Raw genomic sequence first — 20,831 nt, 5'->3', positions numbered from 1 at the left:
GTGACCCCGACAGGGGAAGCACGTTGAAGTCAGCTGTTCACAGCGTGTTGTTTGTCATGTCACATGACTGTTCTTCTGTGACTCCGCAAGGATGAAGCATGAGATCAGTCCGCTGTCAGCTGCAGTGTTTTCATGTTTTATGTTTGATTGTGTTTTGTCTCGTCGTTTTCATGCAGTTTCATTAAACCTTTTGCTTAACTTTCAATTCGACCCCAGCCCTCTCCTCCTTCCTCCAGAAATCAGAACGAACACGTCTTTTAGAGAATTCTTAACAGCACCAACTGCAGGATCGTTGCCCAGCGCGGCTCACCTGACCTGGAGCCCTGTCGGTGATATACTGACCATTTTATTTACCACTTAAAAACAGCACACCGCCGTCTCACGAGCCCCGATGCTAACGTTAGCACAAGTTTGGTTCACTGCTAACCACAGTGAACACACTGCAGCGCGATCACCTGGATACGGGATACAGGGGACTTTAACAAGGCGTCCTTAAAGTCTGGTCCCCTCCAGCTTTCTCCAGCATGTAGATTGTGTTACTAGAGGGAAGAAGACACTAGACCACGTTACTCTAACATCTGTTCCTCTCCCTCACCTGGGCCAGACCACATCCAACTCCTGATCCCAGCATGCATCAGTCAGATCACATCCAACTCCTGATCCCAGCATGCATCAGTCAGATCACATCCAACTCCTGATCCCAGCATGCATCAGTCAGATCACATCCAACTCCTGATCCCAGCATGCATCCTGGTCAGAAGGACTATACAGCCCAGTAGAAGGACTATCAGAACCTGGTCTGAACTGGCCCTGTCCCAGCTCCAGGACTTCTTCCAATAAGGACATGGTTGTGTGCCACATGTTACAGAACGGAGCCCTTTGTTTATTGTTATGATTTCATCTTGCTTGTACATGTTCCCAAGAGAACCACCGAAATAGCCTCCAAACAGGGCTTCTTTTAACTTCTAGAAGGATTTCAAAAATATCGTCTGAATATCGATATCGAGATATTGAAAAAAAATATCGAGATATTCATTTTTGTCAATATCTCCCCTAGTGTGTGTGTGTTAGAGCTGAAGGTGTGTGTGTGTGTGTATGTGTGTGTGTGTGTGTGTGTGTGTGTGTGTGTGTGTGTGTGTTTGTGTGTGTATATGTGTGTGTGTGTCTGTGTGTGTGTGTGTGTGTGTGTGTGTGTGTGTCTGTGTGTGTGTGTGTGTGTGTGTGTGTGTGTGTATCTCTATGTGTGAGATATGAACAACAATCAGCTGTGGTGGTCCACTCACCGCGCTGCCCATGTTGGCCGTGGCCTCCTTGGCTCTCTCTACGTGAGTGGGTTTAGTGCTGAGTGCAAAGGACCTCGTCATGTGGGACACAAACTCCACCGAGATCCCCACGGCCTGCACACACACACACAACGCAGGTTAATAAAGGAAGAGATGGGTTATTCATGTCTTCTTTAATATAGGAAGAGATGGGTTATTCATGTCTTTAATATAGGAAGAGATGGGTTATTCATGTCTTTAATATAGGAAGAGATGGATAATTAATGTCTTCTTTAGTATAGGAAGAGATGGATTATTAATGTCTTCTTTAATATAGGAAGAGATGGATTATTCATGTCTTCTTTAGTATAGGAAGAGATGGGTTATTCATGTCTTTAATATAGGAAGAGATGGGTTATTCATGTCTTTAATATAGGAAGAGATGGATAATTAATGTCTTCTTTAGTATAGGAAGAGATGGATTATTAATGTCTTCTTTAATATAGGAAGAGATGGATTATTCATGTCTTCTTTAGTATAGGAAGAGATGGGTTATTCATGTCTTTAATATAGGAAGAGATGGGTTATTCATGTCTTTAATATAGGAAGAGATGGGTTATTCATGTCTTTAATATAGGAAGAGATGGGTTATTCATGTCTTTAATATAGGAAGAGATGGGTTATTCATGTCTTTAATATAGGAAGAGATGGATAATTAATGTCTTCTTTAGTATAGGAAGAGATGGATAATTAATGTCTTCTTTAATATAGGAAGAGATGGGTTATTCATGTCTTTAATATAGGAAGAGATGGGTTATTCATGTCTTTAATATAGGAAGAGATGGATAATTAATGTCTTCTTTAGTATAGGAAGAGATGGATTATTAATGTCTTCTTTAATATAGGAAGATATGGGTTATTCATGTCTTCTTTAGTACAGGAAGAGATGGGTTATTCATGTCTTTAATATAGGAAGAGATGGATTATTAATGTCTTCTTTAGTATAGGAAGAGATGGGTTATTCATGTCTTCTTTAATATAGGAAGAGATGGATTATTCATGTCTTCTTTAATATAGGAAGAGATGGATTATTAATGTCTTCTTTAGTATAGGAAGAGATGGATTATTAATGTCTTCTTTAGTATAGGAAGAGATGGATTATTAATGTCTTCTTTAGTATAGGAAGAGATGGATTATTAATGTCTTCTTTAGTATAGGAAGAGATGGGTTATTCATGTCTTTAATATAGGAAGAGATGGATTATTAATGTCTTCTTTAATATAGGAAGAGATGGATTATTCATGTCTTCTTTAGTATAGGAAGAGATGGATTATTCATGTCTTCTTTAATATAGGAAGAGATGGATTATTCATGTCTTCTTTAATATAGGAAGAGATGGATTATTAAGGTCTTCTTTAGTATAGGAAGAGATGGATTATTCATGTCTTCTTTAATATAGGAAGAGATGGATTATTCATGTCTTCTTTAATATAGGAAGAGATGGATTATTAATGTCTTCTTTAGTATAGGAAGAGATGGATTATTAATGTCTTCTTTAGTATAGGAAGAGATGGGTTATTAATGTCTTCTTTAGTATAGGAAGAGATGGATTATTCATGTCTTTAATATAGGAAGAGATGGATTATTAATGTCTTCTTTAGTATAGGAAGAGATGGGTTATTCATGTCTTTAATATAGGAAGAGATGGATTATTAATGTCTTCTTTAGTATAGGAAGAGATGGATTATTAATGTCTTCTTTAGTATAGGAAGAGATGGGTTATTAATGTCTTCTTTAGTATAGGAAGAGATGGGTTATTCATGTCTTTAATATAGGAAGAGATGGATTATTCATGTCTTTAATATAGGAAGAGATGGATTATTAATGTCTTCTTTAGTATAGGAAGAGATGGGTTATTCATGTCTTTAATATAGGAAGAGATGGATTATTAATGTCTTCATTAGTATCACAGATACCCTAGGGGTACTCTGGACTGTAGGGGGTACGTACTCACAATATTTAGACACAAAAAGTTATATTTTAAGAAATGTCTGTATTTTGTAAGATCGGCGGTTAAGTGCTTCTTTAAAGATAGATTTAAAGATATTTTTGGGGCATTTTTAGGCTTTAATTTTCACAGGACAGATGAAGACATGAGGTGGGAGCAAAGCAAAGGGCCTCAAATCACTGACCCAGAGACACAGATACAGATATAAATCGCTCGGCATTAAGTTGTGTATTGTTTTATGAGTTAGCGAACACTTATGAGACCTCATCGTACTCTTTGATGGCCGACATGGGAGCCGCGTTCTCACCGTGACCAGGTTGATGAGCGCCACGGCGTTGTAGTGGATGCCCCACAGCGTCATGACGCCCACGGTGTCCACGATGATCATGATGATGGTGAGCAGGTTGAGCAGACCGGACCGCAGATCCAGACCCAGCAGAAGGCAGCACACCACGAAGGTCGGCAACAGACACAGGGAGATGTTGAAGAGGCCCTCCGGCACGATGGTCAGGTACTGTTCGTAAAACACGTTCGTTATCCTGGAAGTAGAAGAAGATGAAGAAGATGAAGGAGGGAAAATATGTTAGTTATCCTGGAAGAAGAAGAAGGAGGAGGAGGGAAAATATGTTATTTATCCTGGAAGAAGAAGATGAAGGAGGGAAAATACGTTAGTTATCCTGGAAGAAGAAGATGAAGAAGGAGGGAAAATATGTTATTTATCCTGGAAGAAGAAGAAGATGAAGGAGAGAAAATATGTTAGTTATCCTGGAAGATGAAGAAGATGAAGGAGGGAAAATACGTTAGTTATCCTGGAAGAAGAAGAAGAAGAAGGAGGGAAAATATGTTATTTATCCTGGAAGAAGAAGATGAAGGAGGGAAAATATGTTAGTTATCCTGGAAGAAGATGGAGAGAAAATATGTTAGTTATCCTGGAAGAAGAAGAAGATGAAGGAGGGAAAATACGTTAGTTATCCTGGAAGAAGAAGATGAAGAAGGAGGGAAAATATGTTATTTATCCTGGAAGAAGAAGAAGATGAAGGAGAGAAAATATGTTAGTTATCCTGGAAGATGAAGAAGATGAAGGAGGGAAAATACGTTAGTTATCCTGGAAGAAGATGGAGAGAAAATATGTTAGTTATCCTGGAAGAAGATGGAGAGAAAATATGTTAGTTATCCTGGAAGAAGAAGAAGATGAAGGAGGGAAAATACGTTAGTTATCCTGGAAGATGAAGAAGATGAAGGAGGGAAAATACGTTAGTTATCCTGGAAGAAGATGGAGAGAAAATATGTTAGTTATCCTGGAAGAAGATGGAGAGAAAATATGTTAGTTATCCTGGAAGAAGATGGAGAGAAAATATGTTAGTTATCCTGGAAGAAGAAGAAGATGAAGGAGGGAAAATATGTTAGTTATCCTGGAAGAAGAAGAAGATGAAGGAGGGAAATATGTTATTTATCCTGGAAGAAGAAGAAGATGAAGGAGGGACTGACGTCATCATCCTATCATCATCATCAAGAACACGTAAACATGATCAGCAGTAATCATGATCAGCATCATTTGATATATAGGTGTCGGCATGACTGTAAATAACATAAATAACATGAAAGTGAAAAAGATAAATCATTAAACACAAATCAGTGTAATGGCTTCAACATCTAGTATCATATTTGTTGTACATTATATATTTTCATAACTCAACTGAAACAGATTTTATCACATTTTGCCACAACAAAGGAGGAGAAACGCGTTCGTTAACCTGGAAGAAGTCACGAAGACACGTTTGTCCAATCAGCTGCCGGTTTTCTTTTTTTTTTTGGGCCGACAAGACAGATTAGCGTCTCCTGCTGCTATGGAGACGCATTAGGTCTCGTCTCTTCGGTGAGTTCTGAGGAACTTTTTGGACCAACTCGGGGAGACCGATCAGTCCGACTGGCTTGCCGTCTGGTCGGTGTGTCAGAGCCTTTAGATGTAAATTGAAGCAGTATTTTTGTAGTATTTAAAATTGTACTAACTGCACTTGTCTACGGTAAAAACTGCCCTTCGTGTGACGTTTCCTTTCCACGTTCTTCTTTTCCTAAACTCAACCTGCGTGTGACGTTAAAACTAACCGTAGCCTCGCGATAGCACGCCACGTGGCTTTAGAAAGTGGCGTGTATGTGTCCGCTGTATACAGCGAACACTAGGGTTGGGTATCGTTTGGGTTTTTTCCCGATAGCGGTGCTAAATCGGTACTTTTAAACAGTGCCTGAACCGATACTTTTTAAGAAAGAAAAAAAAAAAGAAGAAGAAGAAAAAAAAAGAAGGGTACTAAACAGTCGGCGACATTTAAGAACAACTTGTTCATTACTACGGCCATATGGCCAAAATAAATGATGTATTAGTAATGTAATAACTATAACTTATAGTAAACAATAACTTATTTCACCAGTAAATTGCTGTTGAATGACAGAAACAACCACCAGGTGGGAAAAGTGTATTTTACAACAACTTTGAATGCACCGCGAGGCTGTAGGTTACCAGTTTCAGTGAACGCACCGTCTGTGTTTTTCCAACGTGGGCAGCTGCTGCGCTGCAGAGCCCACTGTTGAAATCCAGTCCCACTTTACACTGTTTAACGTTAGCTGTCAGCACTTTAACCGGGATTAACCCAGCTGATAGCTAAAGCTAGGCTAACGTTACCTGCTGTTGAGTGTAGTGTAAAGTCAGGCACCGAAATTTTCGTTCTTATTCGGTCTCGTTACTACCGTTTACGTCGGAACCGGTGCCCTATTGGCACCGAGTTTCGGTACCCAACCCTAGTGGACACATACAGTACACGCAGATAGCTCAAAATGCGTCCAGATAACACACCACTTGGCTTAAGAAAGTGGGCGTGTATGTTTATGCGAAGTCACGATGCCATGTTGAAACACTGACATACACCAGTCTGTGATAATCCATCAACATATATTCATCTGATCTTTATTATAGTGAAAATAATTCATAATTTCTGCCTACTACTCCAAAATAAGGTATAATTTCATGTTCAGTAAATGTGCTTTATTGACCATAAATAAAAAAATTAAAAATAAGTGTAAAACTATTGATAATAAATTGGCTAGAAGGTGCACAATAGATTTGGGTGACACTATATTTTATGATTTATAGAAAGGCAAAACAGAGCGGGAGTTAATGTTGTTGGAGGACGACAGGTGCACGGTCGACAGGAAGACAACACAAGGGTTAAAATCGTTCGAAAGAAAGATTTCATTTCATAAATGAAAGTACATACGTGTAAGGGAAGACTTCGAAGTCCGGCGAGGTTCCGGATATACTCCTCATGCTCTTGGTGATGTTGTGCGCGAGCTCTCTGGCCTTCAGCAGCGCGGCCGTGAACTCCTGAGAGTTGGTGAGAGGCGTGTGGTACGCCATGAAGCGAGACGCTGAAACACAGGGACGACAAGTTCACTTATTGATATTATCAGGATGTAAGACCTCTGTCTGCTCGGAGATAGTCTAGACCACCGGTTCCCAAACTGTTTGGTTTGTGAGGCCCAGTGTTGGGAAAGTTCACTTTCTACATGAACTAGTTCAAAGTTCAGTTCACACATTTTAAAATGAACTAGTTCATAGTTCATACTTCAACATTTCGAACTAAGCTCACAGTTCGAGACTGCATCTGCGTCTTTATGTGTCTATGTTCTGCGTCAGGTGGTTGGAAGTTGAAAATTGGAAGTTGTAAACTATGGTTGGAAGTTGTTGACAAAAAAAATGAATATAAGAGAGCACTGTTGGCTGACGTTGAAAAATGCTGCAAACTGACTGATTTGTTTTTAAACTCAAGTGCAGCTTCAGCTAGCATTAGCGCTGATACAGCTAGCATGTTAGCGACACAGCTGAGCCAGCACACCAGGGAGAAAGACGGGACAGTGAGGAATATGAGGATCGAGGAAGAACAAAACAAGCAAGAGGAGGATGAGGAGATAGACATGGATAACGAATCTATGGAACTAACCAACACAGAACAACAAGCCTGCTGTGGGTCTGAATGTGGATTACCAGAAGCAACAGAGATGGAGACTGATGCTGCAGGAGGGAGTGTAGGCCATATCTATAGAACATTGTACTATATCTATGGTGTAGGTACAGTAAGTTTGGCTACTTCAGAATATTATATTATTATGGAGCAGCTGGCTCTGATGATTTATTCATTTTTTTTTATAAGTCTATGTTTTGGTGCAGTTGTTTATAGCATGGGAGTTTACGTTCACCATCACTGGGGCTATAAAAAGTGTGTGTTCTTTCCTTGCGTCAAAGGTTATATCTGCGACTACTAAACATGAGTTGAATTTGCACCGCAGCGCCGCCGAGCCTTGATGCTCATAACGAGAATAGCATGTATAGTATAGTATATAGTATGTATACTATAGTATAGTTATCTTTATTGAAGTGAATTTAGGTTTAAATCGCAGTCACGCATGAATGATATTTTTGCAGTTTTACACAAAATAATCCACGATGATCACATTACACAAAACTTCAGTTGCACGTCAAAATGACACATTGTCAATATTTTTAGAGACCAAATACAACAAAACAAATCACGTTTTCAGGGGAGCCCATGTCTTATTAAGGGGAGCCGAGCTCCTCCTAGCTCCCCCGTAGTTCGCACCCTGTATTTGTGTGTGTATTGTGTATTTCTGTGTGTATTTTTGTGTATTGTGTATTTCTGTGTATATTCAGTTCAGTTCAGTCACTTTATTATCCCAATGGGAAACTTGATGTGCAGTCAGGAGTGAAAGATAATTTCTGTATATATATGTATAGATATTTCTGTGTGTATCGTGTATTTCTGTGTGTATTTCTGTGTATTTCTGTGTTTCCAGAGAGTTTTTTCTCCTATCCCAGTCCCAGAATGCATCTGTGTTGTAGCCAGACCTTCCTCTGCAGCCATGTGGAGATAGAGCTGGACATGTGAGACTAGCTTGGAGAGGACTTACCTATAATTTCTCCGCTCTCATCTCGCACGACAGCTGTGTCGTAGGCGCCGAGACCACTGTTAATACACAACAGAGACATCACACAGTGAGAATGTTGTTTCGTGTTGTGATATCTTGCTGTTTGCACACGTCATGTGCTGCTACCGTACGCACCCTTTGGGGCACTGCAGGTCCGGCCTGTTCCCCAGGAAGTCAGGGAGGAAGCGGTTGAATTTTTCCGTACTTGGCCTGAGGACGCCGTCTGAAGGAAGCGGCATACACTTTCGGAAACATCGTAAGTCAGCTGTTGAGAAAGCGAAGCAGAGTAGGTGTGTTAATATAAAGATTTGACTTCAGACACAATTCCAAGTGATTTACATATGCATAAACAGCAGGAATGCACCGAATCCAGGATTCAGCTTCAGATTCAGCTGAATATTGGGCTTTTTGATGGGGTTGGGTTTCTGCCGAACCGTAGCATTTTGTTCCCAGGGAACCGAACCCTACGCTTGCACTCGGGGCGCTACGCTGGTCACCGTAGTGACGGCGCCGTTGATGACAGGAAGGTGTTTACATAGGTGGAGCGTTCAATGCAGTAGACTGTGAGAAAATGGACATGGATCTGGTGAGCAGTAGGCTGTGAGAAAGTGGACATGGATCTGGTGAGCAGTAGGCTGTGAGAAAGTGGACATGGATCTGGTGAGCAGTAGGCTGTGAGAAAGTGGACATGGATCTGGTGAGCAGTAGGCTGTGAGAAAGTGGACATGGATCTGGTGAGCAGTAGGCTGTGAGAAAGTGGACATGGATCTGGTGAGCAGTAGGCTGTGAGAAAGTGGACATGGATCTGGTGAGCAGAACAAGTTGTTGTTTGGCAGTACTTTCAGTCTAAAGAAGGCCATTCAAGTCCAGCTACATGTTCAATCTGTTCAACGCTGATTGGTCTGGTGGTGGCGAGGACCCTAAACAATACACAACATGGCTGCTGTTACAACATCTGGTCTGAAACATCCCAAAGAATACAAGTTGTGCACGAAGGAATCTCCAGACAGAATGCAGCAACTTCAGGTACGGCAAAGGAAGGACAGTCCCTGTTTACTTCATTCATGTGTTTACTGTGGACTGAGGATGGGAGGAGGACTCAGCAGAATCTTAACCAGGGGATTCGGGATTCAGCCAAACCACAAAAATCTGGATTAGGTGCATCCCTAGTAAACACACAGAGCAAATAAAACAGAAAATATGACAGATCTTGAAACAAAAACAGTAGATTTAAGACTGTGGAAGCATAGAAGTGTAGGAATGACCATCTCTAAGGGCTCTTTCACACCTGAATGTTCATGTTTTGATACGTTTGTTAAGTTTTCGTTTGGTTTCATGTTTTTCAATTATGCGAGTGAACTAAAGAACTTCACGTGTACTTTGACATTGATTGTTGTGTAAATGGATGTGCGTCTGACGGCAGTGTAATGTCACTTCGGCGAGCGTAAATTCCGCCAGATGTCCTTCCTTTAGGCCGGATGTCCGTCCTCGTCCTCTGTCTCTGTGTTGGTGTTCTAACCTCCGGCTGATTGGTGAGGACTATGGTTAACTGCTCCTCAGATCTCTGCAGGGTAAATCCAGACAGCTAGCTAGACTATCTGTCCAATCTGAGTTTTCTGTTGCACGACTAAAACTACTTTTGAACGTACACACGTTCCACCAAAACAAGTTCCTTCCTGAGACTATTTAGCAGAGGCACTGTGGCTCCGTCCGGAGCTTAGCCCCGCCCCCACAATGATTGTGATTGGTTTAAAGAAATGTCAATAAACCAAAGCATGTTTTTCTCCCATCCAGGAATGCTGTGTGGACAAGCCAGACCTTCCTCCACAGCGCTGTTCTGAAAGTCCGAACCAAAACAAAATGCTTTCACACTGGAAATGAACTGGACCATGGTTCAGTTTGATCCTGTACCAAGACTACCTCTTTTCCGTCGGACCAAATGTTGGCTGTTTGGTCTGGGGGATGATTCACATTACAGGGATTTTCGGGAGTAAAATTGCGGTACGGGAGTACATTTCACTGTTGGTAATGTGTTCGGGACGGAATAGAGCATAGAAATCAACGGGAGCGCGACGGAGCCAGAGATTAAAATAAAAAATGACGCTGCAATACGGTGACTGCGCCCAAAGATTGCGAGGCTTTCGTTTAAGAAAAGAGAACAACTTACAACTCACAATACGTTTGTTGATTGGCTACGACAAAGCAGCTGCCCTGTTCACAAGCCAATCAATCAGCGTCAGTGACTACACCGAGAGACTAGAGTCGGCAAAATGGTTTCTGGAAAGAGGCTGTTGCAATTGCAAGTGTCATCGATGGACCCATCAATCCATGTTCAGGAGTAGGTAATGCATGTTACCTATAGGCCTGCAGGTAATGCATGTTACCTATAGGCCTGCAGGTAATGCATGTTACCTATAGGCCTGTAGGTAATGCATGTTACCTATAGGCCTGCAGGTAATGCATGTTACATAGGTCTGCAGGTAATGCATGTTACCTATAGGCCTGCAGGTAATGCATGTTACCTATAGGCCTGTAGGTAATGCATGTTACCTATAGGCCTGCAGGTAATGCATGTTACATAGGTCTGCAGGTAATGCATGTTACCTATAGGCCTGCAGGTAATGCATGTTACCTATAGGCCTGTAGGTAATGCATGTTACCTATAGGTCTGCAGGTAATGCATGTTACCTATAGGTCTGCAGGTAATGCATGTTACCTATAGGCCTGCAGGTAATGCATGTTACCTATAGGCCTGTAGGTAATGCATGTTACCTATAGGTCTGTAGGTAATGCATGTTACCTATAGGTCTGCAGGTAATGCATGTTACCTATAGGCCTGTAGGTAATGCATGTTACCTATAGGTCTGCAGGTAATGCATGTTACGTATAGGTCTGCAGGTAATGCATGTTACCTATAGGCCTGTAGGTAATGCATGTTACCTATAGGCCTGCAGGTAATGTATGTTACATACTGTAGGCCTGCAGGTAATGCATATATAGTGTAGCCTAAATTTCTGAGGCAACCTCAGTGATTTGATTGCAATTAACCAAACATGCTACAGGGGGGCAACAGAGTCTGAGAACTTCAGATAACATAGTGAAAGAAATGGGAGGGGGACGGGATTCAGGAGTCTTTCTCTCGAGATTTTGCAGGACAGGATTTTTTGGGGGGGCGGCGGTCACGTGATCGGGGTATGACGGGAGTATTTTCGTGGGCTCGGGATGGGATGGGAGCGACAGTTGATTCCCGTGTCACCCTCTATTTATATATCACACCTGTAACTTTGGTTCGGATAAAACTGAGAAGTGTTTAAGGTCCTTAAACGACTTCAGGGAAAGCCATTTGCAAACAGAATAGTTTTAATGTGGTGATTCTTACGTTCGCTCGCAGGACAAAACTTTCCGTTATTTGGACCGGGGGTGGTGTAGAGCCGACAACATCTGGATCCGGGGTTCAGCCAGTCGATGAAATCGTCCACCCAGGAGTTAGCAGGAATAGCCAAGTAGGATCTACACATCATCACATCAGCAGGGGTTAATGGAAGAACACAGAAGACACTCACTACCTTTACATACACATTATATTCCAGTTTTTGCCCTTATTCCGAAAAAAAAACCCTGTATGGAAGTGATTTGATTCCTCTCATTGACTACGTTTACATGCACATCACATTCCGGTAATATTCTGAAAAAGACAACCTTCCTCTAAGCTGTTTACATGGCTAATGAAAGAGAATATTGCTGTAATATTCCCGTTTATATTGAGCCGTGTTTAACAGGATGTTTCCAGCGTGTGAACACAGCGTCTCTCTTTCATTCCTTCAACCAGCTTCTAGAAAAAGGTTGCCTCATAACCAAAAACCGTGTTGATATCCAAGTCTTTGATTTAAAAGTTTAAAAGTAGCTGTGTTTCTCCTTCTTATCGCGTCTGCAGCCTTGCAAACTGTCGGCAGGTTGGTTTGTGTACAGTAAACATAGCAACGCACAGAGCAGACCGAAAAAAGCGACAAAAAACTTTTTAAAGCAACAAATATGGCGGAAAAACACAAAAAAAGTGTCAAAATGTCTGAAAAAGAAAAAAACAAACATCAGAAAGATGTATATTTATCTATAATTTATTGTTTTGTACTGTTTATTTACTTTTTGTTTACTTCTATATTTAGCTAAAAGTTCATTGTTATTGTTATACTGTATTTTCTACACGGTATTTTTTATACTTCTTTGTGTTTTTGTAAGCTGCTGAAAACTGCTGCTGGAATCTAATTTCCTGCGGGAGTCATCCCAAAAGAATCAATAAAGAGAAATTTAAGTCTAAGTCTAAACAAGCGTAGAATAATGTCCTTACTATTTGCAGATAAATATAATAAGAATGTAAAAGGTTTCCATAAGAGACCAAGTGTGTTTTGGAGTGGCGTGCTGTCATAGAGACGGTGATCACAAGTTCTCCGGGCGAGACACATCTGCATTCCCCGAACAAAGGAAACTGACGCACAGAAGGTTTAGCTTAAGCCGTAACTGTAGAGTAGTTAAAGGTCATGAGTCGCCAGCAAAGTACATTGAGTAATAATAACAAGGGAAACAGGAACAGAATGTAGCGCTTCGCGTGAGAGCAAATGAGGACGAGACATAACACAGAGGCCTCGACCCTGTGTTGTGTGAAGATAACAGTCCATGTGCTGGAGAAGAAAAGGGGCCCAAGAAAGAAAGTATAAGAGATGAGGGGAAGACTAGATCGGGGCTCACAAGGTCTGACAGTCTAGAACACGTGTCAAACTCAAGGCCTACGGCCCAAATCCGGCCCACTGCAGATTTAGACCCGGCTCGTATTATCAATTTGGGTTCACAATAAATTTTGGCCTGCCTAGTTTTGCTCCACATCAAAAACACAGGAAAGTGTTTTTTAAACTGCAATTACCTGACATGCAAAGCAGAATTTGGGAAGATTTGCAGACTCAGAAATTCACCCAGAAGCAGAGAGAGAGTTTTAATATTCAGGCTGAGAAACTGGTTGTTGTTAAAAAAAAAAGTATCATTGTTTTGCTTGATTTGCTAAATTCTAAGGAACTCTTTTGATGACTTTTGTAGGACTTCATGTCAACAAAAATGCGACAAAAAGCGTAAAAAAATGTCGGAAAAAGCAACAAATTTACAAAAAGGTGACAAATGTCTGAGAAAGCCACAAAAACGAGGAAAAAAGCTACCAAAATGTTAAAAAAAAGTGACATGCAGTAACAAAAGTACATCAATAAACTCATATACTCATATGATATACAGTACATATATATACATGTATGGCCCTTGGTGTGATTTTTCCAATGAGGCCCTCTGGGAAAATGAGTTTGACATTCCTGGTCTAGAGATATATGTGGCTACGGATTTTTGTCTGGTGCTAGGGAAACTTAGTCTCAGCGTGCTTCACGATCCCACAGATGTGTGTATTGTAACTCCGATGCTTGACTAAATAAACAAATGTATTTGACTTCATCTTATTGTCTTATTTGGCTCTTGCTTAGGAGCAATGTAATACCAATTTAACGATAGGTCTTTTATTGGAGTCAGACACATTGTCCCAAAAGGTGGGGGAAACAGAGGAGGAAAAACCCAAACACAAAAACTAAACTCTCCCAGAAAGCTTTTTAGATTTGAGTAGATTTAGTTTTAGTCTTAAATCTTTGACTTCCATATGATACTGTAACTCTGAGAAGAACTCGGCTGTGTCCCAGAAAGCAACCGATAATGCTAACGATAAACAATCCTCTTTATCTCCAGGAAACAAATGTGTGTTGTAAATTAAAATCCCCCTAACTGTCCCAACCCCTTCATGTCCTCTATAACTGATAAAGACATATACTATCCTGCAGGATAAGGTTTTATTGCTCCTATTAATCAGCGTGTTCGTAATCAGCCAGTGATTAACGGGGATGTATTGGGTGTTTGCTCTCTACGCCAGACCCGTTATCTACGACTCATGCAACCTAGTTCATCATTAACTCGTCTGATTGGTTAGTATGTTAGAGGTTGCTACTACGATATCAGCAGGTTCAAGGCTCTGTCAGTGAGAAATAATAATCTGAAGGCCAAACAGAAAAACACTGAACTGAGCAGAGGAACCGGCTCTATCAGCTTAGGCAAAAAAAAACATGTTTTTTAAAGGATAAAGTCGACATTTTTCAAACTGGACCATGTTATACAATGTTTTCGTATCCAAATGACTGATAGAAACAACAATCTTTGAAATTGCTCCAGGATTAAGAAAGATATGTGGCGAAACAACTGTTGAAACAGCCCCAAAATCCCCATCACCAAACCCACCAGACTCCATGTAAATAATCAGGACTTTTAGTGTGTATAGAGCCAGCATATCTCCACCAGACTCCATGTAAATAATCAGGACTTTTAGCGTGTATAGAGCCAGCATATCTCCACCAGACTCCATGTAAATAATCAGGACTTTTAGCGTGTATAGAGCCAGCATATCTCCACCAGACTCCATGTAAATAATCAGGACTTTTAGCGTGTATAGAGCCAGCATATCTCCACCAGACTCCATGTAAATAATCAGGACTTTTAGCGTGTATAGAGCCAGCATATCTCCACCAGACTCCATGTAAATAATCAGGACTTTTAGCGTGTATAGAGCCAGCATATCTCCACCAGACTCCATGTAAATAATCAGGACTTTTAGCGTGTATAGAGCCAGCATATCTCCACCAGACTCCATGTAAATAATCAGCACTTTTAGTGTGTATAGAGCCAGCATATCTCCACCAGACTCCATGTAAATAATCATACTAATAATCTGAGTCTGTCAGCGGCAACAACAGAACTTTTAGTGGACGCTATGTGAAGATTTGTCCATTAACTTTAACATTGCAGCTTGTTTTCTTGCTTCATACTGGTACAATGTCAAAGATTGTTGTTCCCATGAGTCACTTAGCCACAAAAAACATGGGAAAACAGGGTCCAGGTTAAGGTACAAAAGTCGCGTCTGAAAGACTTTATGAGACGTTCTTGTGTCCAGATTATGAAAATGAAGAAACTCACAGTTCAGGGTGGTTGGTGGCGTACTGGATCTTCTGGGTGAGTGAGAACTGATCGCAGCCCGTGCTGGAGCAGACTGCGTTCATGCCTTCCACGGTGGTGAAGTTGAAGCCTCTTTTAGTCACAAAATAAACAGGAACTCCCACTTCAAAGTACTTGTAGAGATAGTGGAAATAGTCCAACATGTAGGAGCCCTGCAGAGAAATCAGAACAATGTTTGTCAGGTTACGTTGGGAGAGCAGTGAGCAGGCCGTGCTTTTTATTTGGGACGATAGATAGATAGAGATAGATAGATAGAGAGATAGATAGATAGATAGATAGATAGAGAGAGAGATAGATAGATAGATAGAGAGAGAGATAGATAGATAGATAGATAGATAGAGAGAGAGATAGATAGATAGATAGATAGTTAGATAAATAGATAGAGAGATAGATATATAGAGAGATAGATAGATAGAGAGAGATAGATAGATAGATAGATAGATAGATAGATAGATAGATAGAGAGAGAGAGATAGATAGATAGATAGATAGTTAGATAAATAGATAGATAGATAGATAGATATATAGAGAGATAGATAGATAGATAGATAGAGAGATATATAGAGAGATAGATAGTTAGATAGATAGATAGAGAGATAGAGAGATAGAGAGATAGAGAGATAGATAGATAGATAGATAGATACTTTATTGATCCCCTAGGGAAAATTCAAGGTCCCAGTAGCTTACAGACATCACACACAACATACATCATAAACAGGATGATAGGGCAGGTAAGGTGCTCTATAAGAGTTTGTGTCATGGTGGTAGGTATATAACTATATATATATATATATATATATATATATATATATATATATGTATATATACTGAACAGTTGAATATGTAGGCATCACGTCATTGAGGCATTTATATATTATATTTATGTAGAAGTAGAGCTGACCTGAGACCTTTATATATTATATTATATTTATGTAGAAGTAGAGCTGACCTGAGGCCTTTATATATTATATTATATTTATGTAGAAGTAGAGCTGACCTGAGACCTTTATATATTATATTATATTTATGTAGAAGTAGAGCTGACCTGAGACCTTTATATATTATATTATATTTATGTAGAAGTAGAGCTGACCTGAGACCTTTATATATTATATTATATTTATGTAGAAGTAGAGCTGACCTGAGACCTTTATATATTATATTATATTTATGTAGAAGTAGAGCTGACCTGAGACCTTTATATATTATATTATATTTATGTAGAAGTAGAGCTGACCTGAGACCTTTATATATTATATTATATTTATGTAGAAGTAGAGCTGACCTGAGACCTTTATATATTATATTTATGTAGAAGTAGAGCTGACCTGAGGCCTTTATATATTATATTATATTTATGTAGAAGTAGAGCTGACCTGAGACCTATATATATTATATTTATGTAGAAGTAGAGCTGACCTGAGACCTTTATATATTATATTTATGTAGAAGTAGAGCTGACCTGAGACCTTTATATATTATATTATATGTATGTAGAAGTAGGGCTGACCTGAGACCTTTATATATTATATTATATGTATGTAGAAGTAGGGCTGACCTGAGACCTTTATATATTATATTATATGTATGTAGAAGTAGGGCTGACCTGAGGCATAGCCAGCTCCTGATCCAGACCCACGGTCACGTTAAACATCAGGAACACAGATCCACACAGCATAAAGATGAAGACCACCATCTGACAGAGAAGACAGTTAGAGGGTCTCCGGGTGGGATTATAAGCCACCTATAGGACCTGGACCTAGTTAATATGTTTATGTGTCTGAGGGACTGATGGGAACAACAAACAGTATTAAACGAGATAAACAGATGTTCAGCATCAGTTAGAGTCCATTAAAAGTTCTGTTTGTTGCCGCTGACAGACTCAGATTATTAATCTAGGTGTCTGACAACATTATGGAAAGAATCCCTACAGAGATAGACCTTTTAGTTAAAGAGTAAGATCCTTTTAGTTTAACATGAAACAGCCCCAAAATCACCATCACCAAACTCCACCAGACTCCATGTAAATAATCAGGACTTTTAGCGTGTATAGAGCCAGCATATCTCCACCAGACTCCATGCTCCACACTTCAATCAAAGTGGACAGAAATTTAGTAAAACTACCAAAAGCCGTCTTGGTTCATCTTTCCACTGTTCCAACAATCACCACTCTGGTTTGGTTGAAATAAACCTTTAATTCACCCATTTACATGTGGAGATATGCTGGCTCTATACACGCTAAAAGTCCTAATTATTTACATGGAGTCTGGTGGAGATATGCTGGCTCTATACACGCTAAAAGTCCTGATTATTTACATGGAGTCTGGTGGAGATATGCTGGCTCTATACACGCTAAAAGTCCTGATTATTTACATGGAGTCTGGTGGAGATATGCTGGCTCTATACACGCTAAAAGTCCTGATTATTTACATGGAGTCTGGTGGAGATATGCTGGCTCTATACACGCTAAAAGTCCTGATTATTTACATGGAGTCTGGTGGAGATATGCTGGCTCTATACACGCTAAAAGTCCTGATTATTTACATGGAGTCTGGTGGAGATATGCTGGCTCTATACACGCTAAAAGTGCTGATTATTTACATGGAGTCTGGTGGAGTTTGGTGATGGTGATTTCGGGGGTGTTTCATGTTAAACTAAAAGGATCTTACTCTTTAACTAAAAGGTCTATCTCTGTAGGGATCCATCCCATAATGTTGTCACACACTTAGAATAATAATCTGAGTCTGTCAGCAACAACAACAGAACTTTTAGTGTTAGTTCCCATCAGTCACTTGGATGCAAAAACATGGGAAACCAGGGTCCAGGTTGAATGAATGTCTCATGTTGTGTGTTTACCACTATGATCCTGGTGTAACCGTGCAGCAGAACAGGGGCGTAGTATTTTCTCATGAAGGGCAGCAGGAAGCCCTCGTTTGGTTCGTTGGACCGCGGGGTCGACACGGTGACGCAGCACGCCAGCTCACAGCGGTTGTTGTCTTGGCGACGGGCGTCCAGCGACAGCAGCGCCACGAAGGCCGTCATCTGGAGGATGAAGTCCATGAGCACAGCCAGAGCAGCGTACAGAGCAAAGGAACGCACTGCTGGCATGGTGGAAAGGGCGCCTGGGGGCAGAATACACACACAGGTAGAGAAAAAAGATCATGGGTTAGGTTAAAACACTGCCGGGACATGAACACCTGTTTCCTGGGTGAAAGTCTTGTGTTTTCTCCTTAACTTCTTCCAGGACATGAACACCTGTTTCCTGGGTGAAAGTTTTGTGTTTTCTCCTTAACTTCCTCAGGACATGAACGCCTGTTTCCTGGGTGAAAGTCTTGTGTTTTCTCCTTAACTTCCTCAGGACATGAACACCTGTTTCCTGGGTGAAAGTCTTGTGTTTTCTCCTTAACTTCCTCAGGACATGAACACCTGTTTCCTGGGTGAAAGTCTTGTGTTTTCTCCTTAATTTCTTCAGGACATGAACGCCTGTTTCCTGGGTGAAAGTCTTGTGTTTTCTCCTTAACTTCCTCAGGACATGAACACCTGTTTCCTGGGTGAAAGTCTTGTGTTTTCTCCTTAACTTCTTCAGGACATGAACACCTGTTTCCTGGGTGAAAGTCTTGTGTTTTCTCCTTAACTTCCTCAGGACATGAACACCTGTTTCCTGGGTGAAAGTCTTGTGTTTTCTCCTTAATTTCTTCAGGACATGAACGCCTGTTTCCTGGGTGAAAGTCTTGTGTTTTCTCCTTAACTTCCTCAGGACATGAACACCTGTTTCCTGGGTGAAAGTCTTGTGTTTTCTCCTTAACTTCTTCAGGACATGAACACCTGTTTCCTGGGTGAAAGTCTTGTGTTTTCTCCTTAACTTCTTCAGGACATGAATGCCTGTTTCCTGGGTGAAAGTCTTGTGTTTTCTCCTTAACTTCTTCAGGACATGTACACCTGTTTCCTGAGTGAAAGTCTTGTGTTTTCTCCTTACATTCTTCAGGACATGAACACCTGTTTCCCGAGTGAAAGTCTTGTGTTTTCTCCTTAACTTCTCCACTACATGAACACCTGTTTCCTGGGTGAAAGTCTTGTGTTTTCTCCTTAACTTCTTCCAGGACATGAACACCTGTTTCCTGGGTGAAAGTCTGGTGTTTTCTCCTTAACTTCTTCAGGACATGAACACCTGTTTCCTGGGTGAAAGTCTTGTGTTTTCTCCTTAACTTCTTCAGGACATGAACACCTGTTTCCTGGGTGAAAGTCTTGTGTTTTCTCCTTAACTTCTTCAGGACATGAACACCTGTTTCCTGGGTGAAAGTCTTGTGTTTTCTCCTTAAATTCTTCAGGACATGAACGCCTGTTTCCTGGGTGAAAGTCTTGTGTTTATCCTTAACTTCTTCAGGACATGAACACCTGTTTCCTGGGTGAAAGTCTTGTGTTTTCTCCTTAACTTCTTCAGGACATGAACGCCTGTTTCCTGGGTGAAAGTCTTGTGTTTATCCTTAACTTCTTCAGGACATGAACACCTGTTTCCTGGGTGAAAGTCTTGTGTTTTCTCCTTAACTTCTTCCAGGACATGAACACCTGTTTCCTGGGTGAAAGTCTTGTGTTTTCTCCTTAACTTCTTCCAGGACATGAACACCTGTTTCCTGGGTGAAAGTCTTGTGTTTTCTCCTTAACTTCTTCAGGACATGAACACCTGTTTCCTGGGTGAAAGTCTTGTGTTTTCTCCTTAACTTCTCCAGGACATGAACACCTGTTTCCTGGGTGAAAGTCTTGTGTTTTCTCCTTAACTTCTTCAGGACATGAACACCTGTTTCCTGGGTGAAAGTCTTGTGTTTTCTCCTTATCTTCTTCAGGACATGAACACCTGTTTCCTGGGTGAAAGTCTTGTGTTTTCTCTTTAACTTCTCCACTACATGAACACCTGTTTCCTGGGTGAAAGTCTTGTGTTTTCTCCTTAACTTCTTCCAGGACATGAACACCTGTTTCCTGGGTGAAAGTCTTGTGTTTTCTCCTTAACTTCCTCAGGACATGAACACCTGTTTCCTGGGTGAAAGTCTTGTGTTTTCTCCTTAACTTCTTCCAGGACATGAACACCTGTTTCCTGGGTGAAAGTCTTGTGTTTTCTCCTTAACTTCTCCAGGACATGAACACCTGTTTCCTGGGTGAAAGTCTTGTGTTTTCTCCTTAACTTCTTCAGGACATGAACACCTGTTTCCTGGGTGAAAGTCTTGTGTTTTCTCCTTAACTTCTTCAGGACATGAACACCTGTTTCCTGGGTGAAAGTCTTGTGTTTTCTCCTTAACTTCTTCAGGACATGAACACCTGTTTCCTGGGTGAAAGTCTTGTGTTTTCTCCTTATCTTCTTCAGGACATGAACACCTGTTTCCTGGGTGAAAGTCTTGTGTTTTCTCCTTAACTTCTTCAGGACATGAACACCTGTTTCCTGGGTGAAAGTCTTGTGTTTTCTCCTTAACTTCTTCAGGACATGTACACCTG

The 20,831-nt window shown here is 40.7% G+C and overlaps 1 protein-coding gene across 1 annotated transcript in view; it reads right to left on the bottom strand.

The window, feature by feature from the left end:
• The window catches only part of npc1l1 (NPC1-like 1), a 44,865-nt gene that overhangs the window by 2,997 nt on the left and 21,037 nt on the right, over nt 1–20,831 (bottom strand). Inside the window, exons 12-20 of the mRNA XM_028579222.1 lie at nt 18,204–18,469; nt 16,954–17,043; nt 15,310–15,500; nt 11,645–11,775; nt 8,401–8,530; nt 8,248–8,303; nt 6,540–6,690; nt 3,578–3,809; nt 1,284–1,397 (exon numbers count right to left, since the gene is read on the bottom strand). Coding sequence (XP_028435023.1) covers nt 1,284–1,397; nt 3,578–3,809; nt 6,540–6,690; nt 8,248–8,303; nt 8,401–8,530; nt 11,645–11,775; nt 15,310–15,500; nt 16,954–17,043; nt 18,204–18,469 — 1,361 coding nt within the window. The remainder of the gene's footprint in view (nt 1–1,283; nt 1,398–3,577; nt 3,810–6,539; nt 6,691–8,247; nt 8,304–8,400; nt 8,531–11,644; nt 11,776–15,309; nt 15,501–16,953; nt 17,044–18,203; nt 18,470–20,831) is intronic.

The sequence above is a fragment of the Perca flavescens genome, chromosome 5, assembly GCF_004354835.1.
Source record: "Perca flavescens isolate YP-PL-M2 chromosome 5, PFLA_1.0, whole genome shotgun sequence".
NCBI classification, from domain to species: Eukaryota; Metazoa; Chordata; class Actinopteri; order Perciformes; family Percidae; genus Perca; species Perca flavescens.
This window is presented reverse-complemented; position numbering and strand designations above follow the sequence as displayed.